A 22,987-nucleotide genomic window follows, 5' to 3' on the forward strand; every position below is an offset into this window, starting at 1 on the left:
CCTCCCCCGCCCGCGGGGGCGCAGCTGTGGCTCCACAGCGCCCCCCGGCGGCCGTCTGCTCCCCGCCGTGCTGTTCCGCCGCCTCGCCTCCCCCTCCCCCCGCGGGCTGTTCCACCTCGCGCCCCCCCTCCCCCCGCCGCAGCGCGCCGGGCCCAAGATGGCCGCCGTGTCAGTTTCGGGCTTCGCCGCCGTCCGGCCTTCACCTCCCGGGTCCCGGCGCTCGCGGGCCTCGGTAAGTAACGCTGGCGGAGCAGCGCCGCCTTGGGTGGTTGATGCCGAGGAAGTCGGGGACAGGCGGCTTGCGAGCTTCGTGGCCTGGGGAAGGGGAAGGCCCGTTGGGCGCTCCAGGCTCGCGGCCTGTTCCGGCCCCGCCGCCGCTCTGCGCCAGGCCCGGCCCTGCCGTCCGCTCCCGCGGCGCTCGCCAGGCCCACGCTTCGGGGAGGTGGCGGCCGCGGCACGGCGCGGGTGAGGCGGGCGGAGCGGCCGGGGGTCCGCGAGCTGAGGTCCGCTCAGTGTCTGGCGCAAGAGAGCGCGGCTGAGGCGGGTGCGGGCCCAGCCGTACCAGTGTGAGGAGCTGGCCGGGCTGCACTGCCCGTGTCCGGGAGGACGGAGAGCTGCGTGGGGCCCGGCTGCCTGCCGCGGCTGCGGCCTGCGCCCCGCTTTTCCCGATCTCGCCGGTGCGAGTCTCTGTGCTGAGGCAGTGCGCTCCTCCGGGCGCCGTGTGCGGGACCCGCCCGCGGTGGGGATGGGGACGAGCGGTAGCAGGTGCAGGGGTCGCTTGTCACGCAGAGAGCGAGCGAGCGAGTGACCCACCGGCACTGGGACCGTCCCGGTATCGCCCCGGCCTGGCCGGACGCTTACATAACGCTTTGCGCCGGAGCTCTGCTGGGGAAAGGGGAAGGAATCCTCCGGGCCTCGGGATCCAGGCGGGCAGGGGCACCGCGGGAGCGCATCTCTGCTTTGCGAGGAGGGCAGGTGTCGAGGACCATGTTTCCCTTTGCATCTGTTGTTCGCAGAATAAAAGAACTCTAGGCAAGCACCGCATCCTTTCTAGTTTAAGCAGTCGTTCAGAATCTTTCCAGTACAGGCTGTGTGGAACTCTGCTATTGAGTCTGATGTCTGTATGCAAATGTGTTCTGTGTTGATAAATTCTTTAGTACTTACTAGAGAGAACAGGATAACTGTGTTGTCGATTTAGTTTTGTCTAAAACTGCCCTTGAAGAAAATTGTTATTTCTTGCGATAAACAGTTTGCAGATGCTTCTCAGTTAGTGTACTAGTGTACTCCTGAAGTAGAACTTCAGCAGAGCAGACAGTTATCACACTCAGAAAAAGCTATTTTAAAGATAACTAACTAAGGCTCTGAAGTAGAGCCTCATACCCTTTCACCAGCACCTTTAATTAGCAGTGTCATAAGCATTCCTTTTATGCTGTGTATGGTCACCTGTTACTTTGTCCTCAAGTGTTTTCAGTGTGCCTCATCAATAATGAAAATTATGTTGTATTCTTTTTTCTGTGGCCTCTAAAAGTAGAGCATTTAATTACAATCTCCAGCTGTGTTTCTTCACTTTTTTCCTTTATGGAACAACTGTCGTAGCTTTTCTTCACAGAAGGGAAACAGACCTATCATGACACTCCTGAAAGCGCTCTGAAAGTTTCTTGCTGTTTGCTCAAGAGTCTTAGTTATTCCTATTTTCTATTGGAGTTTCAGGCAGTGTCTTCCATGTGTAAAAATTAAGAGCACTGCTGCTATTTTAAGGTGTTTGTTGTGGTTTTCTTTTTTTCTCCAAATATTAATATATGTCGTGCCCAGCAGTGATACAAAACCTGGTATAGAATGTATACCGACTAATGGATCAAAATGAAAAGGATGCTTTTCTCGAGGTTGCATGGAGTAATTTTAGTGCTAAAGTATACTTTTATTAGTAGTGAAGATAAAACCTGAAGTATTACTACAGTGTTTCGGAACTGTAGTGGCTTAAAACTCTGCTATGTGTTTAATGAATTAACATTGCTTGCTCTTTTCTTTTCTTTTCTTCATAACTGTTTTTTCTTAAATGTGTCTCTTGTTTTCTTCCAGGCCTAACATTAGAATTCTTTTGATTGTGAGACCAGAAGCTCAGGTGAGATAATGCTGAAATCTTTATACTTTAGTGGAAAAACCTTCTGTGAAGCTGTTATGGGATTTATTGGAAAGAGTATAGAGGTTTCTAATTGTTTTGTTTTCTTCTCTTCAGTGTGAAAACAAATAATGTTTGAGAAAGGAGGATTAATTCAGGACAGAAAACGTGTATGCTATGGTTAGCTGGTTCCCATCATTCGAGGATCTGTTTTCTCATCGTTTGAAACTCGTTCAGCATCAGGATAAAGGATAACGACTCTATGGATATACAGAATTCTTCACCATGGTAAAACTCGCCAACCCGCTGTATACAGAGTGGATTTTGGAGGCAATCAAAAAGGTAAAGAAGCAAAAACAGCGTCCTTCAGAGGAGAGGATATGCAATGCAGTGTCGTCTTCGCATGGTTTGGACCGCAAAACTGTTCTGGAACAGTTAGAGTTGAGTGTTAAAGATGGAACTATTTTAAAAGTCTCCAACAAGGGTCTCAACTCCTACAAGGATCCTGATAATCCTGGGAGAATAGCACTTCCGAAGCCTCGGAACCATGGCAAGTTGGATGGTAAACCAAATGTGGACTGGAATAAACTTATTAAACGGGCAATTGAGGGCTTGGCTGAGTCTAGTGGCTCATCCTTGAAGAACATCGAGCGCTTTCTGAAAGGTCAGAAAGATGTGTCTGCATTATTTGGGGGTAGCGCTGCCTCCATTTTTCACCAGCAATTACGATTAGCTGTCAAACGTGCTGTTGGCCATGGTAGGCTCCTTAAGGATGGACCTCTGTACCAACTCAACACTAAAGCAACCACTAATGCTGATGGGAAGGAGAGTTTTGAGTCTCTTTCCTGTCTCCCTCCAGTGTGTCTCCTTCCCCATGAAAAGGATAAGGTAAGACCCAGTTTTTGCATGGTCATTTTCTTGTGATTGATGGAATGTATCAATACAGAGTTGCAGTTTGAGGCCAGTGATCTTGCATCTGGTATGTTAGAAGTTATTAATGTGTATTTAGGATCCCATTGTATCCAATTTTGTAAGCATGAGAGGAAATGTAATGGATTGTAATTTGTACTTTGGACCAGAAAATTGCAGATGAGCTGCTGTGGGGAATTGACAATGCTTCTGTACAGTGGAACTGAATGTATGGTAACAGGCTTACTGTAGGTGTGTTAGCAAAACGTAGGAAGTAAGCCTTCTGTCTTGAAGGTGAGGTGGATTTGCAAAGCACACTTGAAATGATCTCTTTCACACTTTTATGTGACTGCCATTTCTTCTTTGTATTTGAGTTCAGGTAACATAGTGAAGGACTAATTAGCAATTGCCACCTAATGCTGTCTTAGAGGCTTTCCTCATAATGAGCAGACAACTTTTTGTTCCAGAACCACTTCGGTGTGAAATAGGAAGAAACCTGGTCCAGTGGAAGATGTTCCTATCTGTGGGAGGGGGGTTGGAACTGGATTATTTTTAACCCAAACCATTCTATGATCTGGAGATCATGGAAATGCTGGAAAGAGCACTCAGGGACTTCTGTACCCTTTATCCCCTCCCCCCCATTGAAAAGATGAGTTCTTGATAGAAACCGAAATATTTTTTCTGTTGCTTTCTCTTATTTTTTGTGGTTTTCCCCTCCTTTCTGCCATACTTCTGCATGCCTAAGGTTATTGATCCTCCACTCCAACCTCAAGATGAAGTTGTTGGGAGTGAAATTCATGCCCAGTCAGTATCTTTTTATTCTTTCTGTTACTGTTAATGCAGAGTTAAAACCAGAAGCTTGTCTTTGTTTATTGAAGATCAATTTGCCAGTGATTCGTATATTTGCGCTACTACTCTCTAGGACATCAAGAATGTGAAGTTACTCTTTTTTATCCTAAAGAGATAGATTTTTCAGCAGAATGGGAAATACTTGGTTGTTGTAAATATCCTGTTCAGGGATGAGTTCTTTGGATGTGTCCTGCTCATGGTTTTTGAAGTCAGCTTCACTCTCAGGTGAGAGATGCTTTAATGATCTATTAGGATTTGAAGACTTAAAACTGCTGTAGGAGTCTTCTTCCTAAAGAAACTAAAATCTGCACAGCTGCTTTATCACCAGTAAAGTTTCTCTGAAGTTCTAATTTAAGCGTGGGAGCTTTACTGTGGACACAGTACTTAATTTGTCAGTGTGTTGTGCTGTGGGCTGGCGTAACGTAGGAAGTATTACTATGCTGAAAATTCCAGCAGCTTCCTCTGTCCTTTTTTCAAGTGTTTTGTCTACAAATGTCCCCTATGTAAGTCTCCAACTTTATCTACAATGAAATCAATATAGCTGTAAAATGTTATGAAAACTGGATATAAACAAACCTGGCACATGAGGTGGCTGGATTGAGAGTGCTGGTAACAGTGGATAATATTAGCTGTGCATATTATTAACACAGTATGTTTCACAACCTAATCAGCCTTCCTGTAATGTGCTGAAACTCAGGAGCAGCTTGATATTCTTTGAGATGAATTGTTCCCTGCGCTTTTCTTAAAATGTTATGAATCAGAGTGGTGAATGGTAGTATGAGCTGCTACAAATACTGAATTTAGTCTGGGATTTGTTTTTTGTCCCCTCGGAAAAATATAAATTTTGCAAGGGATTTCTTCAATAAATTCTTCTGGTTCTTTTGTGTCTGTGTGTATCTGTGTTTAACCCTAGATTTCTGCTCTTCGTGTACCATCTCTGTGCTGTGTAACTCAGGCCAAATTTCATACTGGTTTCTGAAGTAATCTTGAAGATACGATGTTAAAACATGTAGGTTCTGCCAGCATTAATTGACTGGCAAGTCAGTGGTAGCTCAAAGTTCCTGTTTTCTAGGATTTTTAAGACAGTTTATTTTTTGGTTTTGGTTTGGTTTTGGTTGGTTGTTTTTTCCGTGCAGACACTGCAATGACCTTCACTCTACTGCTTTCTGTTAAATCTCAACCAGTTTATGCAGGTGCAGGAGACATACTGTGCTGTAGTGATTTGCTTGACTTACGGGGTGCTTGAGAGTGGTGAGGGATTTTTTTTCTCTTCCTTTTTTTTTTCTTCAATGGAGTATACTTGGTACAAATTCTTTGGGAGTATTGTGACGATGTTTCCCTTGATTCTTAGAAGAGCACTGGCAGTAACATGAACAAAAAAGTTCAACCTCCCAAATCTGAGAAATCCTTATGAACTGTCTCATTTGCTGCTGTTAAGCTTCTGTCCTTACACTGTTTTGATCTTTAACATACATTTAAGAACTCTCCATTTATCATATGATCCAAATCTATGAATCTTAAAGGAATAATATTTTTTCATTTATTTAAATGTAGCATCCACACAGCTGCATTTAGTTACCTGTCTGATAGTGTTTTCACTTTGTTAGATGCCTGGAAGTGAACATTCAATTCTGGGTCTTTTACTGTGTGTTATAAAACTGAATACCTTGCAGGAGGTCTATAAAGCTGAGGCTCAAGTGTTTTAACCAAATTTAGCATAATGCAGCACCACAGAAGCTTTGTTTAGTAAATATTACTTGTTTTTTTCAGATCTTCTTTTTCATCTCGATGTTCTGTGAATACCAGATTATAGCGTTCAAGGGCAAAAATCCTGGCAAGTTGTCATGGTTTACTGGGTAGTAATGGTGTGCTGCTGACATTATGGTTTTCAAATCCCTAGCCTAAAAACGCTACTTGGATGAAAACAAGCAAACAGAAAAAAAATCCTGCTGATGGGCAGAGCTCACTGCTGAAAGTTGCTTATCTGATAGTGACAATGGCTGACAAAAGCAGAGTTGTCTTAAATTCGAGTTTCAAGCACCATGCATGCATAGGCTTTAGGGAAGTGGCCTTTCCTTTCTTTGCAGTTATTTTAGAAGCTAAAATACCGTAACAGTAGTTTCTGTAGCAAACCCCTGATTAAATATGCATGAAAGATTTTTTTAAAGTATGATGGTGCCTTCTGTTTCCTTCTGCATAGTTGCTGCACTTGCAGACTGAAACAGGAATTTTACTTTTTGAAGTTTGTGGGATTTTTTTCTTGATGAAAAATTGTTGTTTTCTAGTATTGGTTCATAGGAACAGTTTCATTTCTTGAAACTTCTTACTAATTTTTATTTTTTTAAATGCTTTTTTCTGAGGCAGGCGAAAAATTTCTTTGGTGCTGCTTTGGAAACTATGACTTACCCTTAAATGAATGTCATGTATCTTTAGATAGATAGGGGCAAAATTTTTTTTTTCAGCGAAACAGAATCATCAGTGTTCCTGTTTTAACATACGCTGGCTGTTGGGATGTCTTTGGGAATAGAAAGGCTTGACATGAGTATTCAGAAAGAAAAAGGTGCAAGTATCTCGATGAAAGTTTTTAGGGTCTTTCACCACCACTCGATTAAATCTTTAGCTTGGGGATTCATGGTGGTGTGTTGTTTGGTTGATTTTTTGTTTGTTCTGATTGTGGCAAGTGCTGTAGAGATGATTTAGGAAGTTAATATTATTCACACTGACACAACGCATCTCTGGCCAGAGGTTGCCACAGCCATTGAAAAGAAAAAAAAAGCTGGGGGTTGTCTTCCTGAACAGTTCCTGAAAGTGGATACAGCACCGTTTATTTATGTGGCTATGGTGCCTAGTAGTTCAAGTGATACTGTATTGGCAATGTACAAAAGTGTAGCTGAACAGCATCTCTTTTTAAAATTTTTGGTACTTAGTGTGAAAAAAGGCAATACTCATGAGATGATGAGCACAAGGTAATACTATTAGGTAATAAATAAAGGTCATGGTATATTAGCTACATGCTGAAAATTTTAATCATGTCTTTTAGTCACTACAAAACTAATGGTTTTGAGGTATAGAAGAATTATGACTGTGTATTATGACAGTCTTTTCTGCAGGGTATATCTTCCTTTGGGATCATTTAGCATGATTTTAAAATTTAGTAGTACAGTGGTCAAACTAGAAGAAGAAACTCAGCCACAGCTTGAATACTAGCTTTAGTGAAAAACTAATGAATATGTGGGAGATACAAATGTAGTACTTGAATAAAACTTAAGGCAAACTGTGTTACCTTGTTAATGCAGTAGCTTTTGATAAATGCTGCAGCTGCTACTCCAAAATGCTAAAATACGTTATCTCACTACCTGCATGTTCTATTTATCAAAAATAGTAGTAAAATATCTAACAAATGAAAATTAAATTTACCATTTGCATGCATGACTTTTGCAACATGGCTGCAGTTAATAAAGACTATTGTCATCAGACAGCAAAATGCCATGCAGCCTCTCTTTCATTCCCCCCCCCAGAGTGGGATGGGGGGGAGAATTGGAAGAAAAAAAAAGTAAAATTCATGGGTCGAAATAAAGACAGTTTAATAAGACAGAAAATAAAGGGGAAATAATAACAGCTATGGTAAAATAATTAAAATATACAAAACAAGTGATGCACAAAGCAGTTGCTCACCACCTGCCAACTGATGGCCTGACAGTCCCCGAGCAGCAGCCCCCAGACAGCTTCTCCCCAGTTTATGTACTGAGCATGACACCATATGGTCTAGAATATCTCTTTGGACAGGCTGGGTCAGCTGTCCCGGCTGTGTCCCATGCCAGCATCCTGTGCCTGCCAGCCTCCTCACTGTGGGTGGGGTGAGAAGTTAAAAAGTCCTTGACTTGGTGTAAGTCCTACTCGGCAACAACTGAAACATCAGTGAGTTATCAAAAGTATTCTCATCCTACAAAACACAACACCATACCAGCTACTATGAGAAGAATTAACACTATCCCAGCCAAAACCAGCACAACCGTTAAATAGTTATTATAGAATTACTACAATGCAAAAATTACTGCACTCCTATGAGACTACTACAACACAGTAATATTTAATAACGTTTAAGAGCAAAGAGCTCTTTCCTGGTGCACCGTCGTGAGGAACTTAGGCTGTAGTAAGTTGCAGGTCTTAAGGCTGGATGCCTTAAAGATAGCTTGCTCTGCTTTTGTTTTGTTGACACTTGTTACAGAACACAGGTTAAAAGGCTGTAAGAATTTCTGTAAAATCATTATTATTGAAAAAACCCAACAATAACGTATCAGCTCACTGAAGGAGAAGTGGAAATAATTGCTATATGTGTTGGAAGTTTCCAGAGCATCTGAAATTTGATCTCAGGACAACAGTAGGACTGTTTCTTCCTTAATTAGAAGGAAAATACAGGTGATATTATTTGAGCTCCATTTGCACTGTCCTTGAAACTGTCTTTTATGTCAGTTAAAACTGTCTGTGGCTGTAGCAACCTTTAAGTAAGTATCTTAGTATTATCCTGCAGTTCAGGTGAGGGTATAAAGCCAAAATGGAAGTGCTTCCTGAAAAAAAAATAAGAGGAACTTCTGTGGCTGAAAAGTAGGGGTAATATTTAACACAGATTCCCTGTGCTGCTGTCTTGCATGTTCCTTAAGGCGTGTCTGTTTCCTAGTTTTGTGTTGCTATTTACATCTGTAGGTACTTATCAATCACTTTAACTCCGGGCTGTTATACATGCAGCATCCTTCAGGCCTTCCCTCTTGCCAGTAGTAGTTCTAGATCCCAGTGTGCACTCGTAAACTCACGTGAAGCAAAACTTCTTGTGTCTTTCTAGAAAGTTTGTATGCTTTGAGGGCATCATAGTTGTTTTGAAGGCCTTTAAGCATACGATAACTATTGCTATATTGTGCCTGTTTTAATAATTGTTAATTCCATGTCTTAAATGAAAGAACTGTGCAATTACTGGTACAGAAGTTATTTGTGGATTGATTTGTGTGGGGCGGAGTACATAAAGGATCTGCAACCAGAACACTGTAATTATATATTGAGAGCTCACCCATCTCTCCAAGGGCGCTCTTCAAGCTCGGGCTCCCAGCTGGAGGAAGATTAGGATTCACTCTCTTCCAGCTGCTTCTGGGGAAGAGAAGTCTGTAGTTCTGTCTAAAAAACACCTTGTGGTTGATAACAGATGGCCTCCATCTGTACACTGTGTAACCCTGGAAACCCAAGTGCTAAAAAATTACTTTGAACTTTATTCACTCAATTAGTGAACAGGTGAAGTAGCTCTTAGTAATTGAGCAAATGTAAGCAGGTCCTAAATGTTATTGCCATGGGCACCTGTGAATGGATGCGATGAACTGATGCATTTAGCGTGGAATGGGGCTGAATGGTACCAAGAGTGGCTCTGGCAGTGTCTGGAGTCATGGCAACTTAGAGGCAAAGCTTGTCACTGTGGGAAGACATCAGATGCTGTGATGAGTACCTGTGTCAATGGATACTGCTGTGGAGGAAGTCTTTTTAACAGTGTTCTCTGACACAATTTCAGCAGAAGCTGAGTATAGGATAACAGATTAAAACGGAGGAGACTAGTCCAATACGGTGGCTGGATCCCTGTTGTCAGTCCTTTCTGTCCGGTAGATTATTGACAGATATGGAATGACATCTCTCTGAAGTTTGGTTAATAAAGGAATTGTATTTACTACAGAGCTTTAAAGGCTAGTCAGACAGGGAGGAGAGTGGATGATGGAGAATGTTGATAAAGAAACAACAGTTTGATTCCAGTGTTAGCTTTGTTATACAGGAAGGGAAGAAACAGCAGAGAGAATGAGACAGGTCATTCTGTCCCTGCTTTTCTCCTAGTTTCCCAGCAATTTCATCTCAAGTTGTAATGGTGGTGGAAAAAACAGTTAAAAAGCAATAGTTATTAAATTAAGTACTGCCATTGTAGTTGAAAGATAGGTTCCATGTTCTTAAAATTTTAAATTCAAACATTCAGTCAACAAAATCTGGTGAACAAACACTATGTGTGACAGACTGCTGAGTCCTTCAGTCTTTGTGAAGTAGGTGGGTATTTACTTGTTCAAGGATTTCAAACTGCATTTATCCTAGTGAGTTAAGTCATGTTGGCCTCTAGTTCACCTGTTTAGGTTTCCTTTGTATTTCGTGTGTAAATCTGACTTAATTTTTCTGTCCTCGCCAGTATTTTTCTGACTGTACGAACACCTTTCCTTTGAGCAGCTACTAATACTGCTTCTGGCATTGGATGAGAAGTTGTAACTTACTGCTTGTTTCATTGTTCAAGAATCTGGCAGTCTCCCCATTGTTACTGCTATTGTGGTAAATCTGGACTTGTAGTGAGATGGAAAAGAAAGGAGGGAGAAGGGTGTCCAAGAAGAATGACTCTTGAGTAGGAAACAGAATCCCATTTGTAATATATTTGCTTGTTTTGAGGTACTTTTGAAAGTCAGTTAACCAGTCTGTGGACTTATTCATGAACGACTTCTGGTTTGAAAATACAGAATCTTCCAAACGTGTTTCTGTGAAGACTTACGAATTACCAAAACTTTTAATTACCAGTACCTCTATTAGTTCACTGTATTTCAGAAAACTGAATAGAACAAATTATGGGTCTTGGTACAAAGTTAAATGCCTGCACAAGTGCTATTAAAAATATGAGACTGGACCCCTTCATTTCCTAGAATCTTTGCTTGTTTTTGAACCTTTAGCAGTAAGCTGAGTCACCATTCTATCTCCACTTATCAGTGTGTAAAATGAAAATTTTGTCAAAACTAAAGGTGTTCTGAATTATAAAAGAAGTTACCAGTTCTACGCATTTCTCCCCATTTCTGTTGAACTGTCCCATCTAATCTTAAAAGTCCAGAAAAACTGGTGTCAGATACAGCCTTTAGATGAGTGTTTGTATAGGTTTGACATAATTTAGAATTCATGAACAGTATACAGCTTCTCCCAGGCATTAGGTTTCTCCTCAGTCTTTGAGACTCAGTTCTGGATATTTAGTAATGAGCGTTCTAATTGTAGTGTTGGATCTCTGAACTTGTCTGGACTTACAGTGAATTTCTTGAAGGTGTGCATGGAAGGAAAGAAAGTAATTCTGCTGCTGAGCATTGCAATGACTGAGCTTCAGAAGCTGCTAATCATTAAGCTGCATGCAAAATATTTAGTGCAATCTCAGGAACAAGTAGATGCACTTGCTTTGTGCTGCCACCAATTGTTTTTTTTTCTTCAAAATATGCAACCATGAAATGTTCTGACTGACTTCACTTGGCTTTGCAAATTCAAGATACCTTTGTATGGGTGGTCTCTCAGCAACAGACCTGTTTGGAAAAGCTTTTATCTGCATATGTTTGGGGTTTTGCCACACTTGCTGTATAAGGCTGCCCAGGTGAGAATGGTGTGTGTCTCTGCAGACAGTGCAGGGAGAGAGAATAGCGTGGAATGACTATGGGTCAAGAACATGGGACTTGGTTAAATCTTACTGTCAAGAGTTTATACTGAGCAGTGAATCTTGATAGTGAAGACTTATGTGTAGAATGCTTCTTTTGTTCTCTTCATTTTGTGCTCAAGGTGGTAAAGTTTCAAAAACTGAGTAGGATTTGGTTTCATAGTTGAACTTGTTGCGGGTATCCTGGGTAAACTACAAGTAGCAGCCTTGAATCAGGTAGAGATCTGTAATGTGCATGAAATGCTCATTGACAGTTCCTTTTGTGTCTTCTCTGGTATCATGTTTATGTGGGGCCCTGCATTCTGTTAAAAACTTTTTTACATTTTCTAACGGAAGTCTTTTCCATTCTTACAGGGATGCTGCTAATCTTGAAGTAAAGCAGTGTACAATATTTAAAGATAGAATAATTACCTATATGCATAGACATTACTTAGATGTTAACAAAAATCTCATCCCCAAAGTAACTTTGTTTCTAGAAATCAAAGTCAATGTTGAAGTTCCTTACTTTTTGTGAGAATCAAAGTATTGTGGAATGCGAGGTTTTTTTTTCAGTGAGAGGAATTAAGATTTTAGCTTGCTCTTGATTCGAGGGGTGTGTCTTCCTTTAGCAGCTGTGGAAGTCTGTGACTTCTTAGAAATATCTTTTGATCTCAAATAGAGTAAAATAATCTGTCACTCCCAAGACAGCATCCTATATTTTCTTGAAAATTATGAGGCTGGAAGAAAATGTAGGTGAGAGCTCACAGGATATAACTTTGGGTAAAGAAAACTTCAGTAACTTGAACTGCTAGGTTCCTGAATCAATGGCAAGTGAAGGGAGTTTATACTGCAGAGAAAGAAATCGGAGCCTCTCTTTCCCCTCACCACCCTGAGTTTGCAGTCAGGAAGTCTTGGCATGTGATTCTGATTGTGACTAACAAATCTTGAGTCCTTTTAATCCTCTGATTAGAGGACTTGTTAGTTCTGGGACTAACAATTGACTGTCTAAGCATTTCCCATTGACATTTTGTGAAGTTTTTACCTTGTGCATGTCTGATAGTAAGATAATTTCTTCGGTTTGAATGCCAGCCCCAGATAATACTCACCTTGCTTTTTTGCATTGGTTTCCAGATGTCAATAATCACTGCATAAAATTCAGCCTGTAGATACCTCACTAATATCCAAGCTATTGGCCTTTGCACTTGACTCTACTCTTGCAGCAGCATTTCAGGTTTTCTCTCCGTTGTATTAGTCCTTCCTCAAACGGCAGCACCTATTTTAAATGTCCTTTAATTTTTCTATTTAAATGACCCTATATGTTTCTCTTAAGAAGAGGTATGTATTTCATGCTTGTTCCTTTCTTCTGTATGCTATTTTATCTTTTCTCCCTTATATTTGTTTTAATGTTGTCTCATGTTTTAGGCCATCATTCTGCCATATAAATATGCTTCTTCCTTTCAAGTGAGATTCAACAAGTGAATTGGAGACAATATCCATTTACAGAGACAAACACACATACGTGTGTTATGGTAATAGCTTTTCTTGGGTGTATTTAAATATATTTAGCATTGTTTTCTTGAGTAAAAACAGTATTTTAAGAGATTTCTGTTTTTACTCTAAGTTGCTTCATACTTTTTCTTCACCATACTGTCGGAAGGGAACATTGAGTTGAGATGTGGTAACTTATATAGAAGAAGGGTTAGTTATTAGTCATTGCTGCTACAAGTTGATATTATTGAATAGTATTTTCTAAATTCTGCAGTTTTCCCTATATAAAGCAAAAAAGTCCACACAATTTGTAAAATTACTTTGACAATATGAAATCCATTGGCTCTGATTTTGAGGCATGGAACTGAAGCAGTTTTCCTCTCCAGCCACTGATCCAAAAGGCATGGAATCCAGCCTTTGTGATGCCCTGCTCACTGAAACATGTTTCCTCATGTTTAAAATATTTTTTTGTGTGTGGTGTAGGTTGTACTTTCCCTCTGTCTTTTCTGGTTCATCTGCTCTTGCCAGGAGCTTCAGCTTTTGAGGGAGACTTTTGTGACAGAATGGGCTATTTGAAATGAGGAGTAATCATTTGTCACTTGCTCAGAAATAGATGCACAAAAAAGCATTACCTAGTGTGAATTCTCAGAAGCCATCTACCATTGCTCCTAGGAGGCTTCACATTCGAGGAATCTTAAAGAGCAAAGCAAAAAAAAGTTGGTGTGAGCGTATGTGTTTCTTTTATGCTGGTTTAAATTCTATACCCACTCGATTCCAACCACAACCACTATGACTACCAGAAGGGTATATGTGATGATGAGACTAAGACAGTCATGGTATCTAGTGAGCCCCAGATGGTATTAAAATGTCTGTAAAGTGCTTTAACATTACTGACAAGTGACCATTGTGACACCGTGGCCTGCAGACTTGGCTGTGAGTTCTGAGGCGTTTCCTAACCTCACTTTTCCTAAATTAAGAAGACTACAAAGCAGATGGGTTGGCCAAAACTGAGACTGTAGAATTACTACACACACACACTTTTTCCATAGGCACTTCTCTGTAGTCGCCTTTAGGAGAGCGTACAGTCTGTGAATCTTTAAGGCACATTTGGTTTCTAGAAACCCTTTGTATAGTAACAACATGTGCTGAGAGGCTGGCAGGCTGTAAGACACTGTCAGTCCCGATTTGTTCTGGCTCCCTCCCTCACTGAATCTGGTGACATCACACAGATAGATGTGCTTGTGAGCAAAACAGCAGAAGGAGTTGAATGTCTGCCAAAAATTTGCAGTATGAAACGGAGCTGCCTGCTTCCAGTCTTGTTTTCACGAATCTTTCATTGTGTGCTTGCATTTTTCACTTGCCAGGATGTTCTTTGCGGAACAAACACAGCAGCAGTGAAATCTCTCCATGCTTAGCATAACAGTCTCACACAGAGGCTTTGGAGGAGTAGCCTGATCCCTACATTCAAAATTGTTCCAATTTAATTAATTATTCTAAAACATTTTGAATTCTAGTAGAGCCTTCCCCTAAACTGTAGATGTTTTGGGTTTTTTTTTAGAAGTGATAAAGTGTTTGCTTGCAGCTTGCCAGGGGTGGTAAATAGAGGAAACATTGAAGCTGTGGAGGATAGTCTTTCATCTGGCTCTTCCAAACCTAGACAGTGTTTACATCTGGGCATCCAAATTTGAAGGACTGTAGAGATGAACAGGGTATGCACAAATACTGGCTAGAACAGATAAGAAAGACTATCTTAGGCTGTTGACTGTCTGTAAAACTCTATTTGATGAAATAAATTGCTCGTGAACTTCCTGCAGAGGATATGTGAAATAATCTTATTTCTCCCCTGAAAAGTTGCATGAATGTTGCAGCTTTCCTTTCAAAAGGCAGAAGGTAAAAGTAGTTCCTGAAATCTTGAATCCAGAGAAATTAAAGCACTGACTGACCCTTCCTACACAGGGTTTTTTTCCCCAGTAAACCTCTTACTGACTGGAAGCAGCTAACTGTCTGGCACCTAGAGTCCAGTCATGAACAAAAAGAGAACAATTTGTGTACAGAAGATTCCTCTCTGTTAAAAGAGGATGGGGAATCCCTGCATAGCTGATTTCAGCTGATGTTGCTGTGGTGACTATGGCTGGAAAGATACTGCCTGTGGGCAGTGAAGATGCTAGCTTCCCCTTCCCATTTGGATATTAATGATTAGTATGCTTGGCATAACTATCTACAGTTGTCTTGTTTTCTCTGTTTCTCAAAAGGAGCAGAAACTGCAATCCTTCAATTAACTAATCCTGTGAACGTATTCCAAACTGAAGTAGTTTGATGGGCAGGTGATTTCATACTAGTTTATACTTCAGCATCATTTGGGATTTCCCCAAAGGCTAATATAAATACTTGTGTTCTAAATGAGGAATGTCAGGCTTTCTTTCCTGTTGTGTGGCTTAATTTTGAAACAGCAGATTTCCTAAGGTGTTCAGATTGTTTCCATCTAGTGGGTGCTTTAAGGACTACATCTCAGACTGAAGGTGTACCGTGTGTGCTCTGTCTGTACACTGAGCAAAAGGTAGAGATTTCAAATTTTCAGTTTCTATGTTACAGTAATATAAACAAATTGATATTTGATTTATTTACTGATTCCTGCAAGAAGCTATTCTGGATACAGCTTTTGCTTTGGCTTAGGCAGAGTAAAGGTGCTTGAAGTTTTTCTGGTACGGGCTTCCGTGCAATAATTAACAGTACATACATATGTACCTGCAGAATAGATTCTGAAAAGGTATGTGTGAAATCACTAACTGTAACTTGATACAGCTATACAAAGAATGTTTCTCAGAACTTGCTGTAATCTAACGTTATTCCCATTTCCAGTGTTTTAAATGTGGTTTCAGCATATTTTTATTGTACTTTTAAATTAAATTTTGTGTACATCTTTTCTCTGGAAACTATAAATCACAGGATTTAAATGCAGAAGTGGATTAGAAATAATTTGCTAGATCATGAAATCCAGTACTTAATGTTAAATTAGGCCATCCTTTCACTCTTATTAGTTGACCGAGTACCACTTTAAAACAATTATTGCAGTTGCTACATCTTAGATGAGGCTGTTGTAGAATGTCAGTCCTTAAATTTAAAAATGTACTGCTTATTTCCGGCCAAATGTATTGTTGGCTAGTTCATATCTATTGCTTACTTTGCTAGTGCTGTGCCTCATCTTAAAAGCATCTTTTTCGCTACACAATGTTTAACTCCCCCCATAACTTTTTCACAGCACACTGTTTTATCTGCTTGTGATTGCTAAATAGCATACTCACATAATTTTTTGCAGGAAGATTTTTATTTTCGTTTTTCATAACAGTGTTAACAGTTGTACAGATTTTGTTCTTTGGAGTATTAACTTCTATTCAGTCAGTGCTGTATTGAATGTGAGAACCAAGTAAAATCTTTGAGACATGATGTGTATTACATCACATTTATGTGATATATATAAACGTCTGTGTCATTTTGTGTATTACAGTTTGCTCCCTTGAGATACCCAGTGCTCTTACTCTCTGTTCTCCTCACAGCCGGTTGCTGAACCAATTCCAATTTGCAGTTTCTGCCTTGGTACAAAAGAGCAAAATCGGGAGAAGAAACCTGAAGAGCTCATCTCTTGTGCTGACTGTGGCAACAGTGGTAGGTGACCATTTACAGGGCTGCTGGCACTGTCCCTTCCCTTGAGACAGAAGAGCCCACACACTGCCTGGTGCTGCCCCATGCACAGAGGGAGTATGCATCTAGTAAGAATCTTACCACTTAAGACAGAGAAGTCTAGTGTAGTCACTCCTGCTGACCCGGACGTGAGGAATATGCTTCTGTGGCATACAGTACAGCTAGTTCATACAATACAACTGAATCTTAGGCTCCCAGAGGGGACACAGCTAAGTTAACCTAGCACAAATAATTCATTTGGCTCCTGGAAGGTTTTTTTTTAAAATGTGGCAATGAAGACCAGTTTCACCATGTTTCTCAATTCAATTATGAAGAATTACCTTTGTGTTCTTTTGTATGTGGGCCTGCCATTTGCTATCTAGGGCACTGGTTTGTGTTATAAGTAGGTAAGAATAGAAGCACCTAAAAATAGGAGTATCTGGACAACCAAAATTCTGCATGGGAATACATAATTGATAAAGTTGTCTCTCTGTGAGCTATCTATGACCATCAACAGAAGTATAATGATTTTACCAGTAAAGTGTTCTCCTTTTTCTCCAGGTCATCCGTCCTGTTTGAAGTTCTCTCCAGAGCTGACAGTTCGAGTGAAAGCCTTGCGGTGGCAGTGTATTGAATGCAAAACGTGCAGCTCCTGTAGAGATCAAGGGAAAAATGCTGTGAGTATAGTGGAGTATGGATTGAATGAAGATGATGCCAGTTTGTTGGCTGTTACGTTTAACTACAAAATAAAATTATTTTAGAGACAAATATCTCTAGATTTTATTTTAGTCTGGTAGTCTTTCTGAGACTTGCGAAATACCTTGAATTGTTCATAGTGTAAAATTATGTGCCTGTCCTCTGAAATTAATGGAGGGCTTGATGCTGATGCACATATAAAGAGAGATTATGTGTCTTCAACAGGATAACATGCTATTTTGTGACTCCTGTGACCGTGGCTTTCACATGGAATGCTGTGATCCTCCTCTTACCAGGATGCCAAAAGGTGAGGACTTTGTGGTGAAAAGGATGATTTAAGATGGTGTTGGAAGAGATCAGTGGGCAGGCAGTGCTTCCACTTATTTGGTCCTCTTTTAGCTACATATAGCTCATTTTTGTATGGAATTATCTTTCAAGTATTAGAAACCAAAGAAGGTTCAGAACTTCACATCCAGGTTTTTCACTGTCTCCTGTTCCCTGTACATTACTCTCTGTGAAGGGTTTTGAAAAAAAATTCTTGATGTTTGAAGGAATAGAAGTGATCCCTACAGATTAAGATGATCAGCTTTCATTTGCATGAATAGTCTTGTACAAAAGAAAGAGATAACATCTATGTTTTTGAAGTGATATCCATTTGGACAGTAGAGTATTCTGGACAAGTGAACTTCTCTATCCAATCAGAAAGCAGATTATGTATGGAAGATTCTTCCTTGGTAGTTAGAAGAAAACTTTTGTATGTAAGATAGTTGGAAGTAGTATAGAAGTGAGCAGATAATGGGATAATTAACCATTAAATCAAGGTTTTCTGATGATATGCTGCCGATTAAGGAGACTTCCTTTGGGTTTGTAACTCTGTGGGGGCTGGGGAGTATTAACAGGACTTGAGTTCAGATTGTTGAAGCATGCATATAATTCTTCTTGCATGTATATGTGATAATCAGTGCCTTTGGTACTGTTCCTACCCTTAATCTCAGAAGGCCTGTGGACTGTATTTCTCCCTTTTGTCCTATATAGATGTCTCTTGCATTCGGTGATGGGGACTTGTGTCTTATAGGTATGTGGATATGTCAAATATGTCGACCACGGAAGAAAGGAAGAAAACTTTTACAGAAGAAGGCAGCACAGATAAAAAGACGCTATGCTAACCCAATAGGACGTCCCAAAAACAGGTTAAAGAATCAAAATACAGCGTAAGTCTCTATAAGGAAAAGTAAGATGTGAGATTCCGTAGGACAGTGGGTATTTCTGAAGTCTCTTGTCTACTTCGTGAGAATTTTTCTTTTACAATTAAGAGCTGTTCATTATTCTTTACTACAAATTTCCTGAAAAGGGCTGTGAAAGACTAGAAGTAACCTTAGTGCTTCTTTTGGCCAAGATTTTTGACTCTTGGTAGTAATTTACTGTTTATTTTTGAACTATTCCTTATAGTCAAATTCCTGAATTTTCCTGTTCATGTAATCTTTTTTGCTGGATGGCTCCTTCTTCCAGCATAATTGCCTTGCTTTACATTTCCCAAGAACCCATTCTGTTGTTTAAAGAAATTAAGTAATCACAAGAAAGCATATGAGATTGTTTGACGTGTATTTAAACTGACACTGCTGCCAGAAAATACTTGTCCGCTTTCTGCTTCCATTCCACGTGTTTCTACATTTGTGGAGAACTCCATTGTGCTGAGACAGATTGTGTTGCTGCAGCCTTGTCATGGTTGTTGTGGGGCAACTATCTAGTTGTCAGGGAATTGGATTTGGCTGGGCAGGAATTCTTTGGAGAACTGTTCAGCCAAAGCAATTTCCTTGAATTAAGATTGCTGTACAGTGCTGTTTGTGATGCAGCACTATGGACTCTTCAGGATGCAAAACAGTGAAGGAGCATGTCACAAGGACTTCTGTTTTGGATATCAAATCAGCTTAAAAAAACAGTGGAACCACCACTTGATTCTAACCAATAGCACCAGAGGATGTTCTGGAAAACAACCTTACAAAATTTAATGCTTCTAAAAACAGAGGGAGTGTCTGTATTAAACATGATATTTTCTTTCAGTCAGTACAATAACTTTGCATAGAAGAACTCTCAGTATAATTCAGAGGAACTAAAGGAAAACTAGCTATCTGCTTCTACTCTTTTGTCCCTTTTAACTATTATTTCATGATTGATTCACAGGTTTTTTTGCCTTTGTTCCATCATTTCCCTTGCAAAATATATCAGAATAGTGCAAAGATCTATAGTTTGTCTTCTTGGGGAAAAGCTGCCTACTTCTATCCTCCATAGCTGAAAGGACTGTAGCTAAAAATAGTCAGTCAGTCTACGGCACTCCTTCTGAGAAGTTATCTCACAGAATCATAGGATCATTTAGGTTGGAAAAGACCTCTAAGATCATCGAGTCCAGTCATTAACCCAGCATCACTGTGTTCACCACTACCCATACCCCCAAGCCACATCCAGACACCTTTTGATACTTCCATCTCAACAGAGTTTTGGAATTTGCAGTCTTAAAATGGCAGCTGGTTGGAGAGCAACGCTGTTTTCAGCTAAGGTGACCATCAGTGGTGTAGGTTCTTAGCTACTAGGTGCATCCTTCATGTATTAACATTCTGTGAAATTCCTACAACAATTTCCTATCAGTACGAGAACTATGGCAAATGACAAGTGTAAATGTTTAAGGATTGCGTAAATTGAAGCCTTCTGTGCAATGTATTCATTTTGGTTACTGATTTTAAAATTTACTGTTGTTAAATTTGGTGAAAATCTATTGTTTATACTCAAATTAGTTTGACATAATGTTCAATGTAGAGAAAAATAGTGCAGTACTTCTACTGAGATGTTTAAATCCTGGCTCCTCTAGGGTACGCAGACTCTTGATGACTCCTGTATTATTAAATTCTTCAGCTCACGTTCTGTGTGGCTGATAAATATGTTAGAGAAGATGGTAGACCACCTTACCACATCTTCTGACCGTATCTTTCCCCTTCTCATCTTTTAGATCAAAAGGTCCTTTCAGCAAAGTTCGCACTGGTCCTGGTCGGGGTCGGAAGCGTAAGATCGCTCTGTCCAGCCAGTCAGCATCATCAGAAGGAGGATACCTGGAGCAGGCAGATGTCTTGGACTTCTGCAGAGATGGCAGCAACACCTTGAAGTTTAACAAGAAAACCAAAGGGCTTATAGATGGCCTTACTAAATTCTTCACTCCCTCCCCTGATGGACGAAAAGCTCGAGGAGAAGTGGTAGACTATTCTCAGCAGTATAGGATCAGGAAAAAGGGTACCAGGAAATCTAGCACTTCAGAATGGCCCACAGGTAAAGATCTTTCACCCTGCCAATGTAAGTATCCTGTATACCAAGCAAATGTTCAAAGGCTAGGATGTTGAAGTGACTGGAATTGTTAGAGGCTGGAAACTTTGAGCTGAAAGTTAACACTGAAATGCACTTATCTTTGGTGCATTGAGGTAGAGTACGAGCTGGAAAAAGGAAGTGATCCTAGAGACCTTAGCCTCTTTAGATATGATGGCAAGGTGTGATGAGGGGTTAAATGATTACGGTGAGGTAGAATGCCCATTGGTAAGGAGGTGCTTGCAGACAGCCCTAGGAAATGGGCTAAATAATGTCACATTGGAAAGAAATTACATAGGCAGTGGTTCATGAGAATTAAGAGCAGCAAGGTAGAAGTATGAAATGGAAAATAAATAACTAAAGCCAGTCGGATAGACCCATGAGTTTCCAATCTATGGATGCGTGCAAATGTTTCCTAATTTTCTCAGCCGTAGAGGAGCCTGTTTGTGTGGCTTGGCATCTTCTTGCTGAAAACTATCCCTTCCCTTTGGAGTGCAGTTCTGCTTTCCTTGGTTTTTTTTGCTTTTTTAGCTTAAGATATTATCTATGACTGGACCTTTATTTAATTTCTGTATTCAGATATTTACAGTTTTGTTGAATGGTTCTGAGTTGTTCCTGAGCAGGCAGTGGAAAATATTCCACAATAAAATACTATATTTACAGCTTTAGAATAGTTACCTGCATTGACCTGGCTGGTGCTGGAAGAACAGCAACGTGACTTAATGCTTTGGGAGTGAGGTGAAGTGCATGGAGGGTTTTGTTGGATTTTTTGTTTGGGTTTCTTTGTTTGTTTTTGTTGAAGGGGTATTTCTAAGGTGATAAATGCAGGTGTCCTGGTTTTGGTTTTACCAGATACGGCATTTAAATAGTTGTGATCCTTGTTTGTGAAAAGCAGGCTTAGTGGTAAGCCATTGATGCCTTCATGGTACTATGACTATCTAGGTGGCGACATTTGGACCTGCTTAAATGTAGGACAGTACTACCTACATGGTCCCAAATCTAGAACCTGTTCTTCCTTTGTGGTCCCAAATCTGAACGGAAAATCCCATCAAAAAAAATCTGGCACAGTGTGTGAATACAGCCAGATGTTGTTTGTCACTGCACTAAAAGCAAATACTCTTGTAAATGTAGGTGAAGACAATTTTCTCTCTCATTTACAGACAATCAGGATGGCTGGGATGGAAAACAAGAAACGGAGGAGCGTTTTTTTGGAAGCCAGGATGTGTTAAATGAAAAAGACATGGAGTTGTTTCGAGATATTCAGGAACAAGCACTGCAGGTAAAGTTAAATTGTCAGTGTCTGGCAGTAAGTACCAAATCTGTGAAAGACATTTAAACAAATATAAAGCCACCACCCCAACAACAAAATAACAACAAGAAATGCAGACTTCAGATGAGTCAGTCTGTCACAGAAGCTAATGTGCTTGGTTTCTGCTGCTTGAAAATTATGGACAACTGACCTCAAGAGAGCTGAAGGATAACATAAAAGGGAGTGTGAGTGGTTAAGGTGGCTAAAAAACCTTGAGGTCTGTGGCTTTAGTCCTCTCAGAACTGTTAAATAGCTGGTAAAACATGTGGACTGTGAAAACAATAAAATGTGGGATGGTTTGCTAGCAGCATGGGTCACATAGAGTCTCAGAGTAGTTAAAGCATTCTTTTTCTGGGTACTTTAACTCCTTATGGAGCAGGGTAGAGCATGTGTCTGTATACACATTGATAGATGTTTGCCAATAGAGGTTGCTCTTCCTTTTCATCTAGAGCTCCACAGATGTGGATGCCTAGGATTAGATCCTGAGGTGACTTTTGCCTATACCAGTCCCACTTAAGAAGCTTAGCAAGATACTAATTTGGAATGTTAACTTTTCAATGTTAACTTTTTAAACTGTCCTGGGTACAGCTGTCTCATTCTGCTAGGATAAATTTGCATATAGGTAATTCACTGGTACTCGTCCCATTAGCATGAACTCGTCCCTCCAGCATGAAAAATTCTCATTTGTTAATAACTTCAGTCCGGGTGGTTCATATTATAATGCAAGGCTAGTGGGAATATTTAGATTTCTATAATTCTGTGAGTGACAGTCTTTTGAGATAAAATCTTCATGAGCTGAGAAAGCATTTGTTTTCTTTTAAAGTAGAGCATTTAGTATCCTTATTTTTAGTTGCTATAAAATATAGTTACTATCAGAGGGACAGGGGAAATAAAGGTTGTATAAGTAGTTTAAAAATACTTTATTTTCTATTTTTCTCTTCTTCTAATAAATGTGAGGTTTTTCCTTAATTCTTCAGCAGTTGTGATGATAAGCAGATAGCCACATCCTGAATATTGGTTTGGTAGCTGCTATGGTCACAGTAGTGCATCTAGTCTCAGAGCTGGGAAGACACTGATGTGTGATGTTAAATACTTGCATGTTCTAGTTTTTAACTTCAGGAGCAGTTTATATGTTTCTGTTCTT

General features: G+C 40.2%; 1 protein-coding gene across 2 annotated transcripts in view; it reads left to right on the plus strand.

Moving 5' to 3' along the window:
* Window positions 1-137: 137 nt before the first annotated feature.
* KAT6A (lysine acetyltransferase 6A) overlaps window positions 138-22,987 on the plus strand; it is a 39,171-nt gene continuing 16,321 nt past the window's right edge. The window contains exons 1-9 of one of the 2 annotated variants that reach the window (XM_039564240.1): window positions 138-232; window positions 2,080-2,122; window positions 2,237-3,007; window positions 16,367-16,475; window positions 17,052-17,167; window positions 17,412-17,493; window positions 18,262-18,397; window positions 20,188-20,501; window positions 21,695-21,813. In XM_039564240.1, the coding sequence (XP_039420174.1) occupies window positions 2,405-3,007; window positions 16,367-16,475; window positions 17,052-17,167; window positions 17,412-17,493; window positions 18,262-18,397; window positions 20,188-20,501; window positions 21,695-21,813 (1,479 nt within the window). In that variant the 5' untranslated portion in view covers window positions 138-232; window positions 2,080-2,122; window positions 2,237-2,404. The remainder of the gene's footprint in view (window positions 233-2,079; window positions 2,123-2,236; window positions 3,008-16,366; window positions 16,476-17,051; window positions 17,168-17,411; window positions 17,494-18,261; window positions 18,398-20,187; window positions 20,502-21,694; window positions 21,814-22,987) is intronic. The other variant, XM_039564241.1, reaches the window with a different exon arrangement.

The sequence above is a fragment of the Corvus cornix genome, chromosome 22 (assembly GCF_000738735.6).
Source record: "Corvus cornix cornix isolate S_Up_H32 chromosome 22, ASM73873v5, whole genome shotgun sequence".
NCBI classification, from domain to species: Eukaryota; Metazoa; Chordata; class Aves; order Passeriformes; family Corvidae; genus Corvus; species Corvus cornix.